Source organism: Anabrus simplex, chromosome 10 (assembly GCF_040414725.1).
Source record: "Anabrus simplex isolate iqAnaSimp1 chromosome 10, ASM4041472v1, whole genome shotgun sequence".
In the NCBI taxonomy this organism is placed as follows: Eukaryota; Metazoa; Arthropoda; class Insecta; order Orthoptera; family Tettigoniidae; genus Anabrus; species Anabrus simplex.
This window is the reverse complement of record NC_090274.1, coordinates 50873349-50895098: the sequence shown is the minus strand read 5'-3', so window position 1 is coordinate 50895098 and position 21750 is coordinate 50873349. Positions and strand designations below refer to the sequence as shown.

General features: G+C 37.8%; 1 protein-coding gene across 1 annotated transcript; it reads left to right on the top strand.

The window, feature by feature from the left end:
- Positions 1 to 3033: 3033 nt before the first annotated feature.
- Positions 3034 to 19434, top strand: LOC136882124 (zinc finger protein 782). The gene is made up of 4 exons (XM_067154647.2): positions 3034 to 3122; positions 8902 to 9027; positions 17300 to 17358; positions 18182 to 19434. The coding sequence occupies exons 1-4, from the start codon at positions 3048 to 3050 to the stop codon at positions 18975 to 18977; spliced, it is 1056 nt and encodes a 351-aa protein (XP_067010748.2). The 5' UTR covers positions 3034 to 3047; the 3' UTR covers positions 18978 to 19434.
- Positions 19435 to 21750: the final 2316 nt, after the last annotated feature.

Sequence of the window (21750 nt, the reverse complement as noted above, 5' to 3'; positions counted from 1 at the left end):
TTATGTTCATTTGAATGCCATTTATGTTTGCCATAATACTATTCTTATCTGACTTGTTTGCTACATTGAATTTCTTAGTAAGTTCCTACAATCTCTCCTTACTTCCACAACAATTCCTAACTTATTTATTTATTGTACAATCTTCCCACAACAGCTGCAGGTTGCCAAAGGACAAAGAGTACTTGAATAACAATAATAGATGTGATGAACGGATTAGCTTAACGAGACAGCATGAAGTTACATAAGGGTTGGCGAAAGAGTGAGGGAAGTCAAACATTTATCTGAGGTCTGCAAGCATGGTGCTTGAAGATCATGGCGGAATTCTTGAGAGTAGTAAAGGCAATGTTATAGATACTATCTCTATTCATTCCAAAGCTATCACATAAGTTCAGAAAAAATTTAGTTATGGTTCCTCGACCACCTGACTTCAAACAGCAGATCAGATGTAAGGCTTTTCAGGCGTTTACTCTATTAACCAGCATTTCATCTTAGGTCTGACACTAAGACGAAACACTGGTTAATAGAGCAAACGCCTGAAAAGCCTTACATCTGATCTGTTTTTTGACATGCTCTATTGTGCAAATGTATCTAATTCCCTCCATGGGAACTTAGAATTTCCACCTGACATCAAGCTGAATACAGAGATATATGTAAGCTTGTACTTTTGCTTACAAAAGGCCAGCATTTTATCAAAAAATTCTTCTTTTTTCTTTGCATCAACTCTTCTGGCTGGTTTTTGTTGTCTTAGATCTATTTGTTGGATCATTGATAAAGCCTTTAGAAGATGATGGCTTAAAAGCAATAATGTCAATGCATATATGTTGCCTCCACTGTTGGAGAGACTGTGTACTTCTTCATAGACATTATAAGCTTGTCCTCTCAAAATGTTAGCTATCGTTGATTTGGCTACATTATTGCGTAAGGTGCATAGTAAATCACCATTTGGACAGGTTCCCAGGACATGTGAAAGAGTTTCAAACTCTCTGTGTCAGTGCCGACAGAGTCTGTTGCCCTGGGATCTGCCATGTACAGTATGCAGATGCTGTCATTTCTTTTTATTATCTCATGTTATTTACTGCAAGAGAAATCTGTATGCTTATGAATCCATCTATTTGCTATGCATATTGTTTAATTAGGACTATAGTTTTGCCTTTATGTTTCTTTCTCCAGTTGTCAAAAGCTTTTCTTCTCAATTCAAGTCAAACTTTCCTTGTATCTACAAAACCATGCCTTTTGTCTCAAACTGATTCAGTTTCTGCTAGGCCTATATTCAATACACCAAAGCTTGTACTGATTTGCTGAAGTTTCTAATCGAGTGTAAAAAGACGTTATTGAAAAAGTGCAACATTCTGGATGCATTAATATGTTGTAGATGTATTTCTCATAATGCACAGAATAAACCCAGATCTCTAAATTTCATTTCAGTATATATCATTTTAGACATCTATGCGAAGTTGCAAAATTTCCATTAATGTTCCCCTAATTGTAATATTGACATTTTTATTACATTTGGCTGGAATCTTTTCAGGTTCAACTGTCTGAAATGTGTATACTATACTGGGACAGACTGAAGTGTTCATTATGAAAATTTCTTAATCAGAGTGCAAAAGCAGTGAAGAAATGAGTTCTACGATGGTTTTTATTTTATATAGGACCTCAGTGGACTGGAGAGTAATTTCATTGTAGAAATTTACATCCAAATAATAGATTCTCTCTTCTTAATTTCTCTATTATACTGTTATAATATAGAGAGTCTTTCCCTTGTTTTACCACATTTAAAGGTACATAACTCATTTTACACTTCTTAAAAATTATTTAAAACCCATCCCATAAGCTGTTTATATTTTATTTACCATTTTCCACCGATCATAATTACATTTTAAAAACTCCCCATTCCTTCCTTGTCAACAATATGGTATTGCCTAATAGTCGTATGTTTTCAACCTTTCTTTCTGTCACATTTTTCTTTCAACTACAATAAAAACAGTTTTATGAGCACCATGTCTAAAATACTTTTCCCTCCTGTTGGTTCCATCACTTTCTTATTCAGCTGTCCTTTCCAGAGTAACACACTTACAATCTGTTGATCATGTTTTCTGTCATTCACATTACTGTCCTAGTTAACATTAGTGAATTGCAATAAGCTACTACAGTAAAGTTCCTTTTTCTGTCATTCCCCACATAGTGATTATCAAATAATTCTATATCAGTGTCAATGCCTTACACCTAGAATTTCATTTTTCTCATCTCCATCTGTCAGGCAACTGTGGAAATTACATTTTTTCTTTAGTTTACAATGAAGATAACTGTAGGTCTATGAAGTTTATATGATGAATATAATCTGTTAGTTGCCTCATTTTTGTGAATTCAGTAAGCTAATTGTTTGTGCAGCAATGATGCAGGTTGAGGGGAATTCACTTCTGTTTACAAGATTTTTCCTACAGTGCTTCATGCCAGTTACTTATTATTCTACTCCAAAAACTGCAAAAATAGTTAATGGGATGTGAAACCAATAACATTATTAATAATTTACAATTCATGACAGGATATAATGTATTTTTATTTAGGGAAGGGTTATTAGCTGTTGGCTTTCTACACGGATGGCTGAGGCTCGGCAATCCACTCAGTGAAATTTTCACCTGGAGAAAAAGATGATGTGTGTTCAAAATATGATTGTACTTGACCATGCAAGAACTACCACTTGTTCACAGTCCGGTGCTCTGTTGTCAGGAACAATTGCATTCCAAAACTATGACTGCTCAGATAGTCAATCACTCCCTTTTCTTTTATGGTCAGCTTTGTTCTTTGAAGTGTTGGAACTCCTTCTTTTTCACTTCATACCAGAGTTGAGAGAAGAATATTATCTAGTTTTGCTTCCTCTTATAACAATAATCACTATCATTGAGTTGGACTAAGAGCATATCTATGAGGATACTATTTGAATGACCAATATTTGATAGAGTGATCTATCATGAATCCCAATTTACTGTGTAATGGATTTGTTTTAAGAGCTGTAATACTTATGTTTTGCAGGTTTTTGGTAAAAAATGATGGAGGAACCTGTGTTTATCAAATGTGAGCCAGTATGGCCTTCAGGTACGGAGGAACAACCCTCTAATTTTGTAAGTATAATTTTTTAAAGTCTATTCATGTAAGGAAGGAGAGTGTGAAGGAGAGTAAATTAGAAGAAAATCAGTGCAGTTTTGAAACCACAGAGGGGCAGTCAGCATCAGATTTTCAGTGTTCATCAAATGATTGAAAAATACTACAAAAGGAATAGTCATATATGTTTACTAGGGAAGACATATGACATATACTAGGGAAAGTATGTTGACTATGCTGAGGAATCTGTGGTAATTTATTTTTGGCAATCAAAGGCATTTATTCTGACAGTCAGCAGTGAGGATGTTGGAATGTGTTGTCACATCACAGTAGTTACAGGATTAGACAAGGCTTTAATCCTCTTCATAGTACACATGATTCCTGATAGGTATAGAATGCCTGGAAGGACTGAGTTGAGTAGAAATGCAGCAACATTTTAACCTACGCCAATGACAGTCAAAAAAGAGCAAATGGTGCCGAAAGTTTGAAATCTAATGTTTTGGAGCTGGTATGGAAATGCATTTCCAAGACTCAACTATTGTCATATTGGAAAAAAATCTAACATGATTGAATGTGAGGTATGAAATGTGGAACAAATAAGTGGATCATTTTGAGCGCATAGGGTGTGTGTTCTCCTTGGATGGTAGTATGCTAAGTGAAATTGAATCCAGATGTAGCAATGCTAGTGCAGTGAGCCTACAGCTCTGATTATTGGTATTGTGTAAGAAGGAATTCAGATTCTGAATGAAATTATTTTTATATTACTCTCTTCTCAGATTAACTTAGCTGTGTGAGAGTGAAAGCTGTAGGAACTCAGAGTATGTTATTCATAAACTGGAAGGAAACTTGACATTAAAACAAGAAGAATGATTGCTGGTATTTTTTCAGGTGTGAACAATTGCAGGAGGGTAGTTTTAATGGGGCAGTAAAAAGGCTGAGTTAGGAATGCTCTAAATGGATGATACTGCATGTATACATTAATGTCCTCCACCATATCCAAGTCAAGTTTATTCTCTTTCTCACTTATCATTTGTATGCCATTGATCTGCAGGTGGAATTAGTGGCATTTAAGGACAAAGGGCATATTGGCGGTGATTAAACTCGAGGTTGGAGGTCAAACTTTCTTATTCATGCAAGTAGAATGTCATCAGCATAAATGAGGATCCATGGAGGCTTGGTCTATAGGGAATGGATGATCTATAATGAGAAAGAAGATTTATGATATAGTAGTGATCTTAGACTCAGAATGATTCTGGGAATTTTTTTGGAAATGCCAGCTGAGTGCCTTACTTGGCTGATAGTGTAACCTTCAGAAGCCATAGTCATTATAATATTACAAGGTCATATTAAAAATAAAGCAGTGCTGATAATTTACATTACAATAGAAGACTAGAAACACAGTCTATATCAAACACAAATCAAATTACATTTAAAAACAGTTTTCAGAAATTAAATTCCATCATCAGCCAGGCTGTGTGACTTAGGTGGTTGAGACGCCTTTTGAACCGAACGTGGCAGGTTTAATTCTGGCTCAGTCTGGTGGTATTTGAAGGTGCTCAAATACGTAAGCCTTGTGTTGATAGGTTTACTAGCATGTAAAACCTCCTGCAGGACTAAATTCTGGCATCTTGGTGTCTCCAAAAACCATAAAAGTAGTTAGTTGGATGTAAAGCCAATAATATTGTTATTATTTATTCAGTTCCATCATCAGTAACATACATAATATTTGACATTAATAAAATATCCACTTGAAATATGTTATGTAACAAAAATGAATGGTTACAACTCAAAAATGATTGATAAAACAAATTATAGAGACAAGAGGCGAGAAATAACAAGAAAGAAACAAATTAATAAACTATATGCAGTATTAATATCGTCCCTGCTCTGGCAAACTAGCGAAACTGACAAACTGAGGAATCTGTAGTTCTGAAGTTCTGGTCTAGATTTTGTTATTTATATATTGTCTACCCTCTGACAAAGTCTCAGATCTGCAGCTCATCCTGTATGCCTAACACATAAAACCAATAATTAAATATAAAAATTGATTTGTCATGAGTAATCACAACTTCTTTCAGCTCTCCTAACCTTTTGACAATTTTCAGATTCGTTAGTTTGCCAGAGCAGGGACGATATATTTTAGAAACTAAATTTATGGGATTTCTAATATTTAACCCTAGAACTGTCAATGTTGAATTTTGTGGTGGTAGCCATATTTGGCAGCTTTAACTTTTCAAAATAAAATACCAAATATCCATAAGATAAAAATTAAATCTATGAAATTTTATGTATCAATGGAAAGCTATTACAGAGAGAATTGTCATAATGCCACGGAATTGCATAGATGTTTTGACTAGAAAAATGTATAGTCTGTTCAAAAAGTGTAATTCCAAAATTCAAAGTAATAATAAAATTTTCGATGATATGTAGGCCTACACAAAATTGGAATGTGTCACAAACAAACTGAGATATACAGATTGTCAGTAATGTACTAGCAAACGCAACATCACTCTGAAAGGTATATTCTTAAAAATATTAGGGAAAACATATTGGCATGCACATGACCTTAGATCCCATTGTTATGATAGGTTACTTTATGGGAGGTTCAACATTACTTTCACCTTACAATATCTGATGTGAAAGAAATAGTTGATATACATTTCAAATCTGAATTTTTTGGTTGATTCTCAATACCAATATAAATGGTCCGTTATTGGACATTATAAATTTTCCAGCTAACTCATTTCTGGTTGCCATCGTTTTGCCCCCGTGTGCTAAGTTGGGCTCATCAGTTGGTACCTAGCACACCCACCAAGACGCATGGTTAGTACATACCGTGGAGGCCACTACAGTCAGATCTGTCACTTATATCTTCCAACAAATTTCACACTACTTCATTTATAACTTTCCATAATGAAGTGAAGATGCCCTACTAAAATGCATATGATCAATCAAACAATATTATATATATGCAGCACCAAAAAGAAAACTACAAAAAAAAAAATGAAACAGACTAGCAAAGCAGAGCCTGTGAAGGTCTGTTTACAAACACTACAGAAATGGCACTCAAACAGATCATCAGAAAACTGCACTAATTTATTTCTGTCAAATTGCACCCAAAGAGGTTGCAAATATGAATGAAACTGAACTCATGGCTGCTGTAGACATTGAGAATGACAAGAAGTAGGCTGTCATGACATCTGTTGAAGAAATGAGGAAATTACAAGAAGAAATATGTACACACCGAATATTTGACAGTGCCACTGTAGCAGGGACTAAAGTGTTGAATATTTAACAGTTGCCAGTTCTAGAGTTAAATAAATTTTATATAAACATAGTTTCTAGAATGATCAACAGTGTATCATATAAAATTCAAAACTCTAATGTCTTAAATAAAATGGACATTTTTATGCACTTCAAAAACTGTCTGGAATATTGTGGGATTAGGCATCTTGTGTAGGAGGTGTGTATTCCTGTTGTAGGTGGTAGAGAGCACTGTATATAGACACAATTAATTCAACTGTTTGTTAATAATAATGTGGCAATGCCACTGCCTATGGTCTTGTGGTCTTGTGTTGAGCCTGGGGTGAACTATGCCATTTCAGATGAAGACTGGTAGTAGTGTAAGGAGTACAGTATGAGTTTTTCAGCTAGTCTTTACATTTCATATGCAATGAGTATTTCCTAGTTTGCCCAAAGCATAATTGTGGCAGAGATTCATGGTTGACATACACACACAGCATCACACATCATACCGGTTACCCAAATTGCATGTACCACGAGACCAATGATGTGACTAATACTCTGAGGGTGACAGCGCCACATCAAGATCGGAACAAGTGCATAAAAGTGAAGAGAAAACCAACTTTGACTGCCCAACAATTATGAGATGAATTCCTGAGGGTAACAGGGATCCGTGCATCTGTACAATCTGTATGCAGTCATCTGCATAGTGCTCAATTAATCCTCTCTTGGATGTGTTTTCAGTCAAGAAGATTGCAGCTTCAAGTAAAGAAAACAGAGAAGATCAATCGCAGAATTCAAGGTGCCGTTTGACGCAGTGAATGCGTCATGATAGTAACGAAGTGGAATGAAGGAAATGATGTTTTGATCGACTGTAGATTTTCAATAACTTTTCCTACAAAAGATAAATTTGTTCCTGAATATTTCTCACAAAAAAGGTGTGCAGTAAGATCATCAATAGGCCATTGTTGTGTGCGCAATCGCTGTACAAGACATAGTATATAGCCAACATAGTTGCTTATAATAGTACCCTGTAACAAACCCAGGTAGATATGGCATTGTTTGGAGCCAATTACTTCTGTCTTTTGTGGAATTCCACAAAGAATTGGTCAAAACACAAGCCTAGCTATTCGGGACACTTGCTGCAAGAGAACATGCTGTCCTGCACCACCCCTTTTTGTAACACTATCTGCATGGCTTCTGCAATCTACGTTCATGTGTTCCTGTGGGCAGAGAGATAGATTTTGGGAGCCTATTTGATGGCTTTTCTTCTGATTAGAAAGTCCTGCAACCTCACAATTCTCTATTGACACCTTAGGAAAGTATGCTGAATTGTAACACTTGGAAATACAATAACTAATCCATGGATTATATGTTTAATAACAGCTTAACAATGCACAAGTCCACTTGCTTATATAGGTACTGGTGGAAATATGAGATTTAATATTTGGCATGGAGTGTGACACGTGTGTTGTCATCTGCATTAAATGAAAGTGGAGTCATGATGGACATATGTTGTCAACGGACACAAACTTGTTAAGCAAAGAGCTGTGATCAAAGCTAGTATATCAGTATATTCATTTAATGGTGAGCATTATAGTACATTAAAGAAGAGTGCTGGAACCGCATGGCAGGTTGGGGAGGTGTTCAGTGTTTCTCAGCTGTTTCCATACAGGACTCCAATGATTGTCACAGGTGAGGTGATCCTACACTCATTCCTGAAAAGGAAACATCACCATTTGTTTCAGGGTCCAACTGTTGCGCTCTCTTGCCTATCTGTACCGGACACCACTCTGCTGTGCGATGAATAAGGGTGGTCACCACATATACCTAGCATGAAGATTTACATTGTGAAGACATTTGTGTGGTTTAACAGCCAAGCAAATGGCCTCCATAAGTCATTGCACAGCTGCATTGTCCGTGGTCATTCCGTACAGAGCAAAAATTCTTCACATTCCTGGTTTCTTCCAAATTCTTATGACAATGCTATGGTTCCACCTGATCACGTGGGCTACATTCAAAATGGACAGCCCTTGCTCATGCAGTCACAATATGGATCTGGTCAAATGGTGTAAATGTCCTATAATACTTGTTAACACACTGATGGGATCATTCAGTTTGATGTGTATTTCCAACGTTCAGTGCATACAGTGTACTGGTGTCTGCATGAAATATCCAAGAGGTGATAGCACCTAAAACCCTGCTTCCTTGCATGAGACTTGCATATGCAGTTGCCTATGTGTGAAAATTATACGGGATTTCCCAGTGTTATGGGTTACACATGTGAAAGTGGGGAGAAAAACATTTTCATGTATGTGAACCTGTCATTGTCATATTTAGTTATCTCAAAACCATGTTTTTAAATTATTTATGTGCATTTGCTACACAGTTCATTAGATAGCTAAATCAAACTGTAATTACATAGAGTGTAGATTTATAATCTGGCATGTTGGTAAAATTTGGGACTTTCTCCGTTATTTCCCTTATATAATTATATTTCACGAGCTACTGTGAAGGCATAACCTGCTGATCATTTCCTTTACATGTTCTTTATAGGAACAAAATGTTGTTTCACTTCCTGACAACGAAGTGAAGATGAAAGATGATCCACATGTGTTGGTTGCTGATATGTGTTTGGAGGAGATCGATGTAAAAATAGTGAAGGAGCCTTGTTATATTGAGGTATCTATCCCTGCACATCTTTAGTATTAAATTGGACCTGGATTTATGTCCAAGATAACATTGTTAGCATTTTTCATTATCGTACAAGTGTTGGACCTGAAATTAAGACGCACACAATTTTTTTATGAAGCCAGTTTTTAATCTGTACAATATATTGCTTCATCTTTTAATTGTATAATTTTATTTCCTTACATATTCTTCATACCTTTCTAATATTTTTTTATACCATCTTGGAACATGTATACCTCCTGGGTAAAAGTCTTGTCCAACTTCTCTGAGTCACTGTGTAACAGTTGTTATCTCAAAACTCTCTCTACAAAGTTGTCCTTTGCTTCACCGAATATCAGAGCGTGCCAAAGGATGTGGCTCTCTTGTCCATCCCATTTTTTGTGGTGTCCTTTATTTTTTGACTGGCATATGACAAACGTTGTAATGCAACAGAAAAACATCCTACTGATAATAAGGTGGTCAGGCACTATTCATTTGAGAGTGAATTTACTTTAGGCTTGACACTATACGTCAAAATTAATGGTGGTTCCTTGAGCCTTGTTGCCTATAAGCAGGAGTTATTTGAATCAAAGAAAGCACTGGGCATCACTTTTCCCGCTGAAAGCACCGTTCAGAATTTCATTTTTTTTGAAGTAAATTTTCTTGAAGCCATTCCATGTGTTACTTCTTGAAGGGAAGTCATCCACACTATTCTCATACAGTACCAAGAGGTCTTTAGATAGATAGATAAATACGGAATGGGTGAGCCCTGCCTTTGCAGGACTCCACTCCAGTCTATGAAGACCCTTTGTGTCCCTTAAACAGGTTTGCCTAGTCCAGCCCTAGTGCTCCTATAAAGGATACCAGTGTCCGTATGTTGGCATTCCTGATGTCTTCCAGGCTCACAAAATGTGAGCCAAGATATAGGTGTCTAGTGCTTGCAAGAGCCTCGCACTGACATAACACATGCACGGAGGTCTCTTCCTCCCTACCGCGTCTTCTACACACCGGATCCTGACTGATATTTGTGATGTGTAGGTGTCTCTGTAAGGTATTGCGGCCTGTCAACAGTCCAACTGCCATTCGTCTGGTCTTATTCAAATTTATCAGGACCTTTTTATAACTTTGGCTAGGCCCTTTGATAACTTCACGTGCCTTCCTTGCTGTGGTTAGCCTCTTCCAAATGTCTAAGTGAGACTGGTTTGTCCACTGGGATATTACCTATTTCACACTTCGGAGTGACACTCTTAGGAAGGGCTCTGATCCTATGAAAGGACCATTTAAGCCTTGTTTCGCTAGTTTGTCAGATTCTTCATTTCTACTGATTCCTGTGTGTCCAGGGACCCATAATAGGGTAACTGGGCTAAGTTTGCACAGCTTATCTAATATCATTTGGCACTCCCATACCATTTTTGATGTTGTTCTAACTGCGCATAGTGCTTTTAATGCTGCCTGGCTGTCGCTGCAAATGGTGATGCATCTTCTATGTCCAGGCATGTTCCATACATGTACAGTACAGGCCAGTATTACATATACTACGGCCTGGAAAACAGTAGCATATTTACCCATGGGAAGGAAGAGCCTTGTCATAGGCCCTCAGACCTTGGTGCCTGCACCAGTCTCTGTCCGCGAGGCATCTGTGTACCATGTACAGTCCCCAGATCTAAGAGGGGCCCCAGCATCTGCGGACCACTCCTCCCTTGTGGGTATCACCACTGTGAACTTATAATTCAGATTAAAACTAGGCTTCATCAGGCCCCGATCATCATTGTCACAGGGCAGGTCTGGTGAAGCCTTGTAAGAATAGAAGCATGACCTCTATTTGGATTCTTGAAAGACCATCCTCCGAGTGACCAGAGGCAGTAAGCACACATTCCCACTATTCCACTATTTCCTTAACATATAAATGTAAGGTGGGACGACATACGATGGCCTCCATTGCACGTAATGGTGTAGTAACCAGTGGCACTGTTATTCCTAGACATGCAAGTCTTTGGACAATGTTTAACTTGGTGGTCGCAGTTTTACTCTCAGAACTGGCCACCAGACCAAAGATGCAAAGGTGATCGTGGGCTGTCTTTGCAAACAGTCTTTTTGGTTTTGTTATCATTACTTTGAAAGCATACAAATCAAATCTCTCTCAACCTCTGCTGATAATCTCTGTGCCCATCAATTTACTGTGTCATGATCAACAATACCATCTTAATTGACTTATTTCAGCCTCTTGTGATTGTTTCTCATGGTCTAATTCTCATCACACCAGAACTTAAAAAAAAAAAAAAAAAAAAAAAAAGCCTTTAATTTCGACAGATGTGCAGAACAGTGGCTATCTGAAATGACTGCTGCGCACCAGCTGAGTATGGGTTCTCTTCCAGGATTCTCATTTTAATCTTTTTGATCTGACTTACACTTGTCAAATTTTGTTCTATTCTGATTCCATAAGTATTAAATTGTTTGCTAGTTTAATGCATTTTGTTGCTCTTCCCTTGGTTTTACTGATGCCTATCCTTTGAAAATGAGGACATTTTTCTTTTTCTTCTTTGATTATGGGAATGGTTATCACATTGTACTTCCCATGAACCCATTTGATCATACAGTATGATGAGCTGTGGTAGTGCTAGGTGTTTTGGCACATGAATCAAATGACAAGCTCAGCTCACAATGATGGAATGCCTCACTTATCCTCAAATATCAGATTCTTTTGCAATATAATTTCTAACAAATGTACACTGTAGGGAACTAAAGGCACGTACTGTTGGTAAACAATGCTGCCTGTATTTTTGTGCAACACTGGAATATTTGAATAACAGTTTATTTTCATTAGTATTCAGTACACATTATGCAGTAGAAGTGGTTTCGCGGTAATGTCGAGAAGAGATTGAAAGGCGCTTGCAGACATTGCTTTAGATGGTGATTATGGCAATAACGATGTTTTGGAAAATGAATCCAAGTTCAAGGATAGTGATAGCAACAGTGAAAGTTATTGAAATGAGCAGAATATTGAAGAAAGTGAGAGTGAATGTGCCGCGCCAGGTTCTTCCAAATGCGCACGGCCGGTGGCGCAAAATTACTATAGTTATTGGAAATTGGAGAAAGAGATGATAGTCCAGATATATATCCATTTCATTGATACAGTGGTGTTTCCGAAATACTGATGAAAAACCTATCAATCACAATTGCTATGGTTTTAGAGCACACAGATCCATTCTTTTTGAAATCATTTCAAATGAAACATTTGTGCCATAGCCAGTAGTCGCTCAAGGAATGAAGAATGGGTAAATCATAACCTTCAGTGGCATGAATATGAAATTTGAGTGAATTATCTGCATTAGTTTTTATATTATGCATTCTTTTGTGTGGCAGGTACGCTCCAATTACAGGCAGGCAAATTCAATCTGATTCCACAGTCAACGATGACGCCATTTATTGCAACTTGAACGGGTTAATACAACTATCATTGCCATCATCATCATCATCATCATCATCATCACCACCACCACCACTACCTGGTGACTTAGAAATATCATATTGCCCTTAATCTGGTACTATATTGACCGATCAGTTTTGGATCTATTTTGCTGGTAATTTGAAGAAAAATTCTCATCTGGGACACTAAGATTTTGTGATATTTCCTGATGAATATTGTGATTCCATGTTGTAAATACATCAAGAGCGATTCGTACATAATCTGCTGACCTCTCCTTTGCTTGTGAGATAATGGCAGTCCACAGTGATGGGCAAACGTGGTGATTAAAGTAATTTTCACTGCAGGGACTGCAGGTGTGGTCTCTATCATCTTAAGAGTAGCCACTCTTTTTGGCTGTCCCCATACCATTGGTATGAAGGGTGTACCAAGAGTGGATGAATCATGGACAGACGTGGAGCAGAAGATTACAAAAATCAGATGTCATGAACGATGTCACAGCAGATATGTTGTACGGTAGAACATTTAATGCATTAGTACAACAGTGAACACATACATTGGGTTTCAACAATGACAGTGTCATGTGCCTTCATTGACTCAGGTTTAGGAGCTGTAGACCAGCAAAGGTCTCCATGCCATCACAAATGATATCTTGTTTGGGCCCAGGAAAGTGCCAATATACCTTGGACACATGGAAGAGGGCTATCTGGAGTGACAAGTTCCATTTCCTGTTACACTGTTGAGCCAATCCTTCTGATAGCTCAAAGGCATATTTTCATGGTTATACCTTCAAATGAATGTATTCTTTATGTATCATTATTCTGTGTAAAACAAGGCTTAAGTAGTTGCTAAGTTAAATGAAAAGTTGCAGCTCACTTCTTGTATTCCATGATGTGTCTTTTTGGATTTCTTTGATATTTATTGTTTCTGTGAGGAATCTACAAGATGTTTCGGAGGAAAGTGACCAGATTTACCAAACTTAATATATTGCATTTTAATATGCAAATTTTTAATTGCTTATTCACTAACAATGACTATGATTCTCATGACTATACAAAGTAATTTTTAATACTTCTTGGGTTGTTCTGTAAGTTAAGATTACAACCTGTTTTTACCATTATGTGATTACCCATTTCTGGATGTATGCAAAGCCTAGCTCATTCGTGTATTTGGTGTCTGAGATTGCTATGTTTGCTTTATTCACTTTCAAATATTTGCTCAGAGAGGGAAGATGATTTTAATTTTAGTTTTCTTCCCACTATTTTTTACAACTTTTGTTTTCTCTTGGTGCTCTAAATATAACGTTTTTATGATAGTAAGCTAGTCCTGGTCTGGCCCTGCGGTGTAGGGTGCAATGCATCTGCCTGTCACCTGTCGGCCCCGGGCTCGATTTCCGGCTGTGTCAGGGGTTTTTAATTGTAAATTATTAATATCCATGGCCTGGGGACTGGGTGTTTATGTCGTTCTTAACGTTCCTTTCCTCACATTCAGCACTCTACACTTCTGCAATTCCAATTAAAAACAGGTTTGTATCATATAGTGCAAGTAGGGGCAAAAGATCTCTATAGGTCGAAGTCCTAAACAAATAGAAAATAAATAAATAGGGTATTCCTGGCATTTTGTTAAGTATAATGGTGTGACTGTTGAGTGGTTCAGTGTTTGCTCACTTTTTGTTATTTCTCACAATGATAGGAGTATGAAATAAAGGTAGGGGTTCTTAATTATGTACATTGTAATTCATTCAATTTAATTTTTGCCAAATACAACAAGAGATGGTCTGCGGGATGGATTTTGGTGTTTTTATCGATGATGTTATGAATAGGAAGTTGATGTCTTCGGGTGGAGATATGATTGTAATTATGTTTTGCATTGCTGCATGAACCTTGAGTGGATTATATGTACAAAATTTGTATTCATTTATTTATTTATTTGGGAACACTGAATATCACTTTCCTTTCCACACTTCTTGAGCAAAAGTTGTCCTAGTATTTGGAGTATAATGCGCTGTCAGAACTCTTTTTTATTTGCTTTCTCATTTTGATTTTCATTTGACTTCAGTCCCTGTCTTGTGAGTGTGGTTTAGATTTATTTTGCTGCACCAGACACTCTTATAAGAGGGAAGTTTTAAATTTCTTGGTGCCTCCATTTTGTTTATTTTCTGTTCTTCTTCTTGGCCCCTCCCCTTTCTGTTCATGACTTTATGTACACCATTTTCTTCGTAATGCAAGGGATCACTTGTATTCTCTTTGGGAGCACAAGGCCTGTGTTCTTGGGATTTTTTGAAAGTGCAGTTATGAGCATACTTAGCAGAGAAGTTGTATACCATAAGAAAGAGCTGCCGCAGCACGTATTTTACCTCACAAGACATAGTAAAATAAAGAAATGATTTTCTTGATGAAAACACAAGGAGCCAGTGTTCCATTTACCTGTGATGTTGATTTATTTTAGTGTCGCACTGGTGTCTTGAAAGACTATTTGTGAGCATCTGTTATTAATATAATTTAACTCAAGTGTATATTACCTTTGTTTCATATTACTTTCCTTGATACAGTCTGATGCCTTTAGGTTTTCTCTATAAGTAAAAAGCCTGGAGTGTTACTAACTATTTTCTTTCACTTGAAATATTGTTGAAGTAGTTAGATGTTCCATAGTAAAGTCCAGTGAGTTTGAATTCATGCTCTTTGTTTGCCTGACTTAAGTCGAGAGGCCTATGGTTCCTTCCCTTTGGATTTTTACACCTTATTCCTATTTGTTTTTAATAATATCTGTTTTTTTGGATATTATTATTATTAACAAATACATCACAATTGGGAAATATCCAGTGGCAGTGGTCACTTACAGTACTGTAATAATAAAATTAAAACATAATTACCCAACAACAATCACTATAACAATAGCAGTACAACAAGAAATTCCAAGGAAAGAAAATATTACAAGATATACTATCAGTTTAACATTCTAAATCCAGCAGGGAATCACAAATTTAGTGTCAATCATTTACAACTCTTACTTTTTAGTTGACACTAGGACTAATGATCTTGAACGATTTGATACTGGAAGGGAATCTATGAAAGACTGCTGCAGATAATTTATTCAAATCCCTTATGATCCTGTTTATGAAGGAAAATTTGCCCACATCTGTATGCTGGTTTCTGGCCCTAATTTAATACTTGTTATTATTTCTCGATTAGTACTAGGAAGGTTCCAATCTATTCCTAATACTACTCCAGGCAGCCCTTCCTGTGTAGTTTTTATAAATACTATACAGGTGCGCTCTATTCCTTCTAGATTCAAGACTTTCCCAATTAATGGTATTCATCCTATTCTCATTTATGAAATGCATCACTCTTCTTTGAATTTTTTCTTGGGGTGGGTCGTGTGATTCACTGTGCTGATGGCTGAGTCTGCATCTGGCATGAATGGTATTAGGATGCCCATACTATGGAAGTCCAGCTGGTAGTGTCATGGTCTGGGGAGCAATCTGCTGACATGGTCATTGTACATGACACTGTGAGTGGTGAATTCTACAGGAACCTGTTAGCTGACAATCTGCCCCATATATCCTGGCAGTCTTCCCAGCAACAATGGTACATTCCAAGAGGACAATAGACTGTGCCACTGGGCTCAGATTACTACAGACTGGGTAGAGGAATATGACAATGAATGAATAAATGTTTATGTTCTGAATATGATATGATACATTGAAAGTTTATTTCAGGTATGATGTGGTCATGAAAATTAAACATTCATTGAATTAGCCCACAACAGGTTGCTTATATGAACTCCAGAGTTGTGAAGACAGTAGCACCAGATTTTATCTCAGTTCCATTCCAACAGAAGAAATATGACTTAGGACACCTTAGCCCAGTTAGATACAGCATCTCACATGAAATCAGGAGTTGTGGGTTCAGATCCCACTGGTATCCATTAGGACATTTTGTTACATACGTAACATATCTTCAATATGTTCAGAACAGACCTAATACGTTGAATGTTTATTTCAATGACAATGAATTAGTCACTTTGCCTTTGCCCCCAATTTCCCAGACTGTTACTCCTTCTAATATGTTTGGGATATGGAATGCTAAAAACTGCTGTGAAGGCTGCTCCTAAGCCTCCTCCCCCTGTGGGTAGAGGCAGTGGAGAAAAATCCACAGTATCCCTCGCCTGTTATAGGAGGTGACTAAGAGGTGCCCCAGTGGCTCTCAACTTTGGAGTGTGGGTTGACGATAATGGAGACCTTAGCTGAGTCCAGGCATTGCTTCCTCTTGTGCCAGATGCCTACTTTCTTCTGTCTCATCTGATCTTTCCGTCACAACTCTTTTTCTTTTCTAACCTCAATGGTATTAAGTTTTGAGACTAGGGAGTCTTTCATTCTTTCTGAACACATTGTATTTATTATGATCATGTATGAGTTGACATTGTGGTTATTCAACCATCTTGTGTATTCCAACGGTGCCAGAAGGGCGCGCTCCATCTCTGCCAATTTACATATATTCTCTAGGACTAGAGAATCTTCCATGTTCTTTTAGATATGAAGATCCCATCTTCTTGTTAGTCAGCTTCAATTATGATTTCTTTCTTGCAAATATTTTAACATCACACTGACTCAGTTATGTCTTTTGGCAAGGATGGGATAAGAAAAGGCTAAGATTTGGGTGAAGATAGCCTTGGTTTTAATTAAGGTAGAACCTGGTGTGAATATGGAAATCTTTTAAGGCTGCTGATGGTGGGATCAAACCTACCATCTCCCCGATGCAAGCTCACACTACATGATCCACTATGCATAGCCAGCTGGCTTGGTTATAACCTATTACATACGAGTTGTAACTGAAAAAGTATTTTCTTTATTTTCCTTAGGAGGAGATGCAGGCAGCTCAGGATGAAGAGTGTGTGAATGGGGAAGATTCATCTCATGAGTAAGTTCGGATGATAGTTCAGTATAATGTAGATATTGTAGTCAGTTTGGGGAAAGAAATACATCTGACCTTGTCAAGGATGTCATTTTTTCTGGTGCAATCTCCTTCCAGAAGCTGACGTTCACCATGGAGTAAGATTTCCTACTTTGTATTTTCTATATCAAAATTGTGGTATCGTGTATATTGAGCCACTGTCAAGAGGGTCTGTTTTTATTAATATCCAGATTTCAGTGCTAGACTTTAGTACTCTGTTCCATGATCAATGCTGTGTTCCAATACTGCCTCAATATTGCCATAAGCACTACTAGCTAAGCAGAAATCTTATTCATTCGTAGTTTATTATACATATACCATGTAGGTAGCATTATGTTAGCCACTGTATTTTAATAAATGTTATATAATGCAGTTTGGAATAGGAGGTAACATAACCTAATTTTAATTTAGAAAGAATGGTATTGTACATATCAGTAGCATTTTGATGAACAAACTTGAGTCCACATGTTCCAATAGAACTTTGGGACAATCCAATGCATTAGTGATTCCAAACTGATGTTTAAGTGTCTCAAATCATCCACCACGTTTCATGTGATTATCAAAGTTACCATTAGTTACTAATACACATTGCATCCCTTCATTAAAAGTAGGACAAATGTTTTATTTTGAGAGAGACCATTGCTTGTCATAATTAAGAATATGAGCAATACTAATTAACTTCTGCAAAGTCTTTGAATGTTTATTTTGGAATAAAGACTTAAAAAACAGAAAGAAAATTGTTACCCACTGAGCCAAGCAATAAATAATTGACATGTTATTTGTGTTTCAGTTTGGAGAATTCTTCCTCATTGGACCAGGTGCCTCTGTATTCATGTGGTGGTTGTCATATGACATTTCGTGGACTGAACCATCTGAAGCAGCATTCCTTGACACATACTACAGCGAAGCCATACAAGTGTACTTTATGCAATCATACATTCACACGTCGCGTTTATCTTTTGAGCCATATGGTCACACACTCTACTAAGTTAATGCGAAAATGTACAGTTTGTGGGAAATTATTTAGAAATCTGTACAGCTTGAAAGAACACCTAATTACACACACAGATGACAGGCCTTATAGCTGCAAAATATGTGGTTATGCATTCAAGGAAAGGCGTGCGTTAAGGAAACATACTATAACACACAAGGGCGAGAAGCCATTTCGATGTAATTTATGTAATTCAGCTTATAGCACCAAAGCTAGCTTAAAAGCTCACTTTGAAGGTCACTCAGGCTGTAAACCACACAGACCACATAAATGCAGTACATGTGGTAAGGCTTTTTTAAGGCTATCGGCATTACACGAACATGAAGGAACACACAGTGATGGATACCGATTTTCTTGCAATATTTGTGGTAAAGGCGTAAGACATAAGAGTAGCCTTCTTAAACATTATTCAACACACAGGGAAGAAAAGCCCTATAAATGTGATCAGTGTGATGGTGCCTTTAGGGAAAAGGGAAATTTGACAAAACATATGTTACTCCATAAAAGAGAGACGGCTTTCCCATGTACTTTTTGCAGCAAAGTTTTTCTCAGTGAATCAAAGTTAAAAAGGCATCAAGCATCTCACAGCATTTAATGGCCCTTTTTATATGTAATAACTGAAGTTAAGCATACGCCCTTTCTTCGCAAGTGGTATTCTATATACAGGACATAAGTTTTCATACTGTGCATTTGTGTATATCAGATATATTTAAGAGTACGAGAAACATTTATGAATGTTCTTCACAGTTAGAATAAGCAAATATACCCTGTTTATATTTGAGGTAAAGCTTTCTCTCAGCTGTGGTATGTTACTATGCTCTAAAGGACATGCTGCTGGAAGCAACATCTCTGTTTGTTTATTGAGATAGGATACTCCTTTCAAACATCTTTATATTCGCAGCTAACATTAATTCTGTTTAAGTACAGCACTTGGGACAGTTTAAGAGATGAAAGGAAACTTTGAGATCCACATTGTTGTAAAGCTTTATGTAAAATGTTTGAAATGGGTTATTTTCAAATCATGCTTCTGTCATCCATACAATAAATATCTGTCTTCCCCTAGTGTTATTGCACAGTTGTGATGATATTATTTGAGGATGTGGCTGTTGCTTGCTTGTTGGGTGATGATTTTGATTGGCTTAAGGGGGTTCCAACTTTTACTGGCTTAAATTGAGTTAAATGGAAATTTTTTTATTCATCCAAAAAATAATGTTATTTTTAGAAGTCTTGGTGTTTCCATGGGTTGTTTTATATTTGGTGATTAATTTTGAGAGGAAGATAGGACTTGCACTTCAAGTACACTTTATAACAAAAAAGACAACGCATCGGGAAGGCGTCCGATTGTAAGGATATTACGTATGCAAAGACATTCGGACCGAACATGCAAATGATTAAAGTTTTGTGTCCAATGAATGAATAGTGGGAGCTCCTGCGCATCCAAACTGTGCATGCATCAAGTGTGTATAAGGCGCAATTCTGAAGCGTATACTCAAAGTAGCTGTTGCATTCGACTGCGATATCTTAACGTCGGCTGTAAGAATGCCACGCCGAAGGATTTGTGCTCATTATGAGCAAATATCAAGAGGCTGAAAAAGAGATCGTGTGATCGGACTGAAAAAAGCTGGTTGGTCGAATTGAGCTGTCGCTGGACATTTGGGTCGAAGTGATGCGGAGATCAGACGATGCTGCTAAGCATGGGTCAGCAACGGCAGGCAAGCATCGGTATCAGGACGGCAGTGGACGACCGAGGGCCACAACAGTACAGGCAGACGGAGCGATTGTCAGAACAGCTGTCACAGTACTGGAGTCATCATTATCAACGATCCAGCATGTGACCCGCACACACGTGTCCTCCGATTCCAGGGCTATGCCTCTGTAAGATTCTGGTTTGCTTGTGTCCCCTTGTCCTTCATATAGCATCTTTATGACTGCCTTCCGCCATGCATTAGGTATGTTACTGGATTCCACACACTTATTCATTAGCATTGTCCACACTGCAAGAGACTATGCGTGCACATATTCCCCTGTCCCCAATACTGCTTTCCTCTTGTTACTCTCCCTATCACCCTGTCAATAAAACAGAGACCGGGCGCACGGCTGTGAGCTTGCATCCAGTAGATAGTAGGTTCAAATCCCACTGTCAGCAGCCCTGAAGATGGTTTTCTGTGGTTTCCCTTTTTCACACCAGGCAAATGCTGGGGCTGTACCTTAATTAAGGCCACAGCCACTTCATTCCAACTCCTAGGCCTTTCCTATCCCATCGTTGCCATAAGAACTATCTGTGTCGGTGTGACGTAAGGCCACTAGCAAAAAAAACAGAGCGTGAGCTGATTACATTTTAACTCAGGAGAGACAGGCAAATTTTTTGGTCAAGTCGTGAGATGAGCCAGTGGAGTGAATTCTCTCCCGACCTGTTTTTAGATGGGTCGGGAGATGACCTAAGGGGAAGAACCCTTCTCCCCAAAAGACCTCTGTCACTAATTTGACCAATAAGGCTCCCCTGTAGGGATATAGATCCTCAAAGGTTTTTTCACCTACTTGTAAATAAGAATAAGACGTCAAAAGGACATCCTAATCGCACCAGGGGCAGTAACCCCAGATCATTGACCTTGGCTGTATGAAAAATGTCCTGACTCAGCAAAAACTGAAATTTTCTGGCAAGAGCATGGGAAAATGCTGATTCTGCACCCATTACTTTAGAACATACACAGTGCCTACTACTCGAGGTGTTTTAGTATGTTCTGTCATGCTATCGCATGAGTTGTCCTTTATTTGCTTTTCATATTCTATTCCTTTGTTACCAAGCTTCTCTTGTCTTTGTGCTCTTATTCAAAGTTGACTGCAGCCAGCAGTGGTCTTTAAGAATGATCTTTTTTTTTTTTTTGCTAGGGGCTTTACGTCGCACCGACACAGATAGGTCTTATGGCGACGATGGGATGGGAAAGGCCTAGGAGTTGGAAGGAAGCGGCCGTGGCCTTCATTAAGGTACAGCCCCAGCATTTGCCTGGTGTCAAAATGGGAAACCACGGAAAACCATTTTCAGGGCTGCCGATAGTGGGATTCGAACCTACCATCTCCCGGATGCAAGCTCACAGCCGCACGCCTCTACGCGCACGGCAAGAATGATCTGGGTCTGTGAGGAGATACTCACAAAACTTTGGGTGTTAAATTTTATTCCCCACATCCAATGAAATAACTTTCTATTCTGTTCTTCGGATTAACTTCATTGGCAGTCCCAGCATTTTGCTAGCCAAGTATGGCTTGTGTTTTATGTAAACTGCACTTAAGTCCCTAGCTAGTACATTTTCAGTTCTCATGAAGTTATCTTCTTCTTAATGTAAATTGCTTTTACTACCATATGTAGTTAG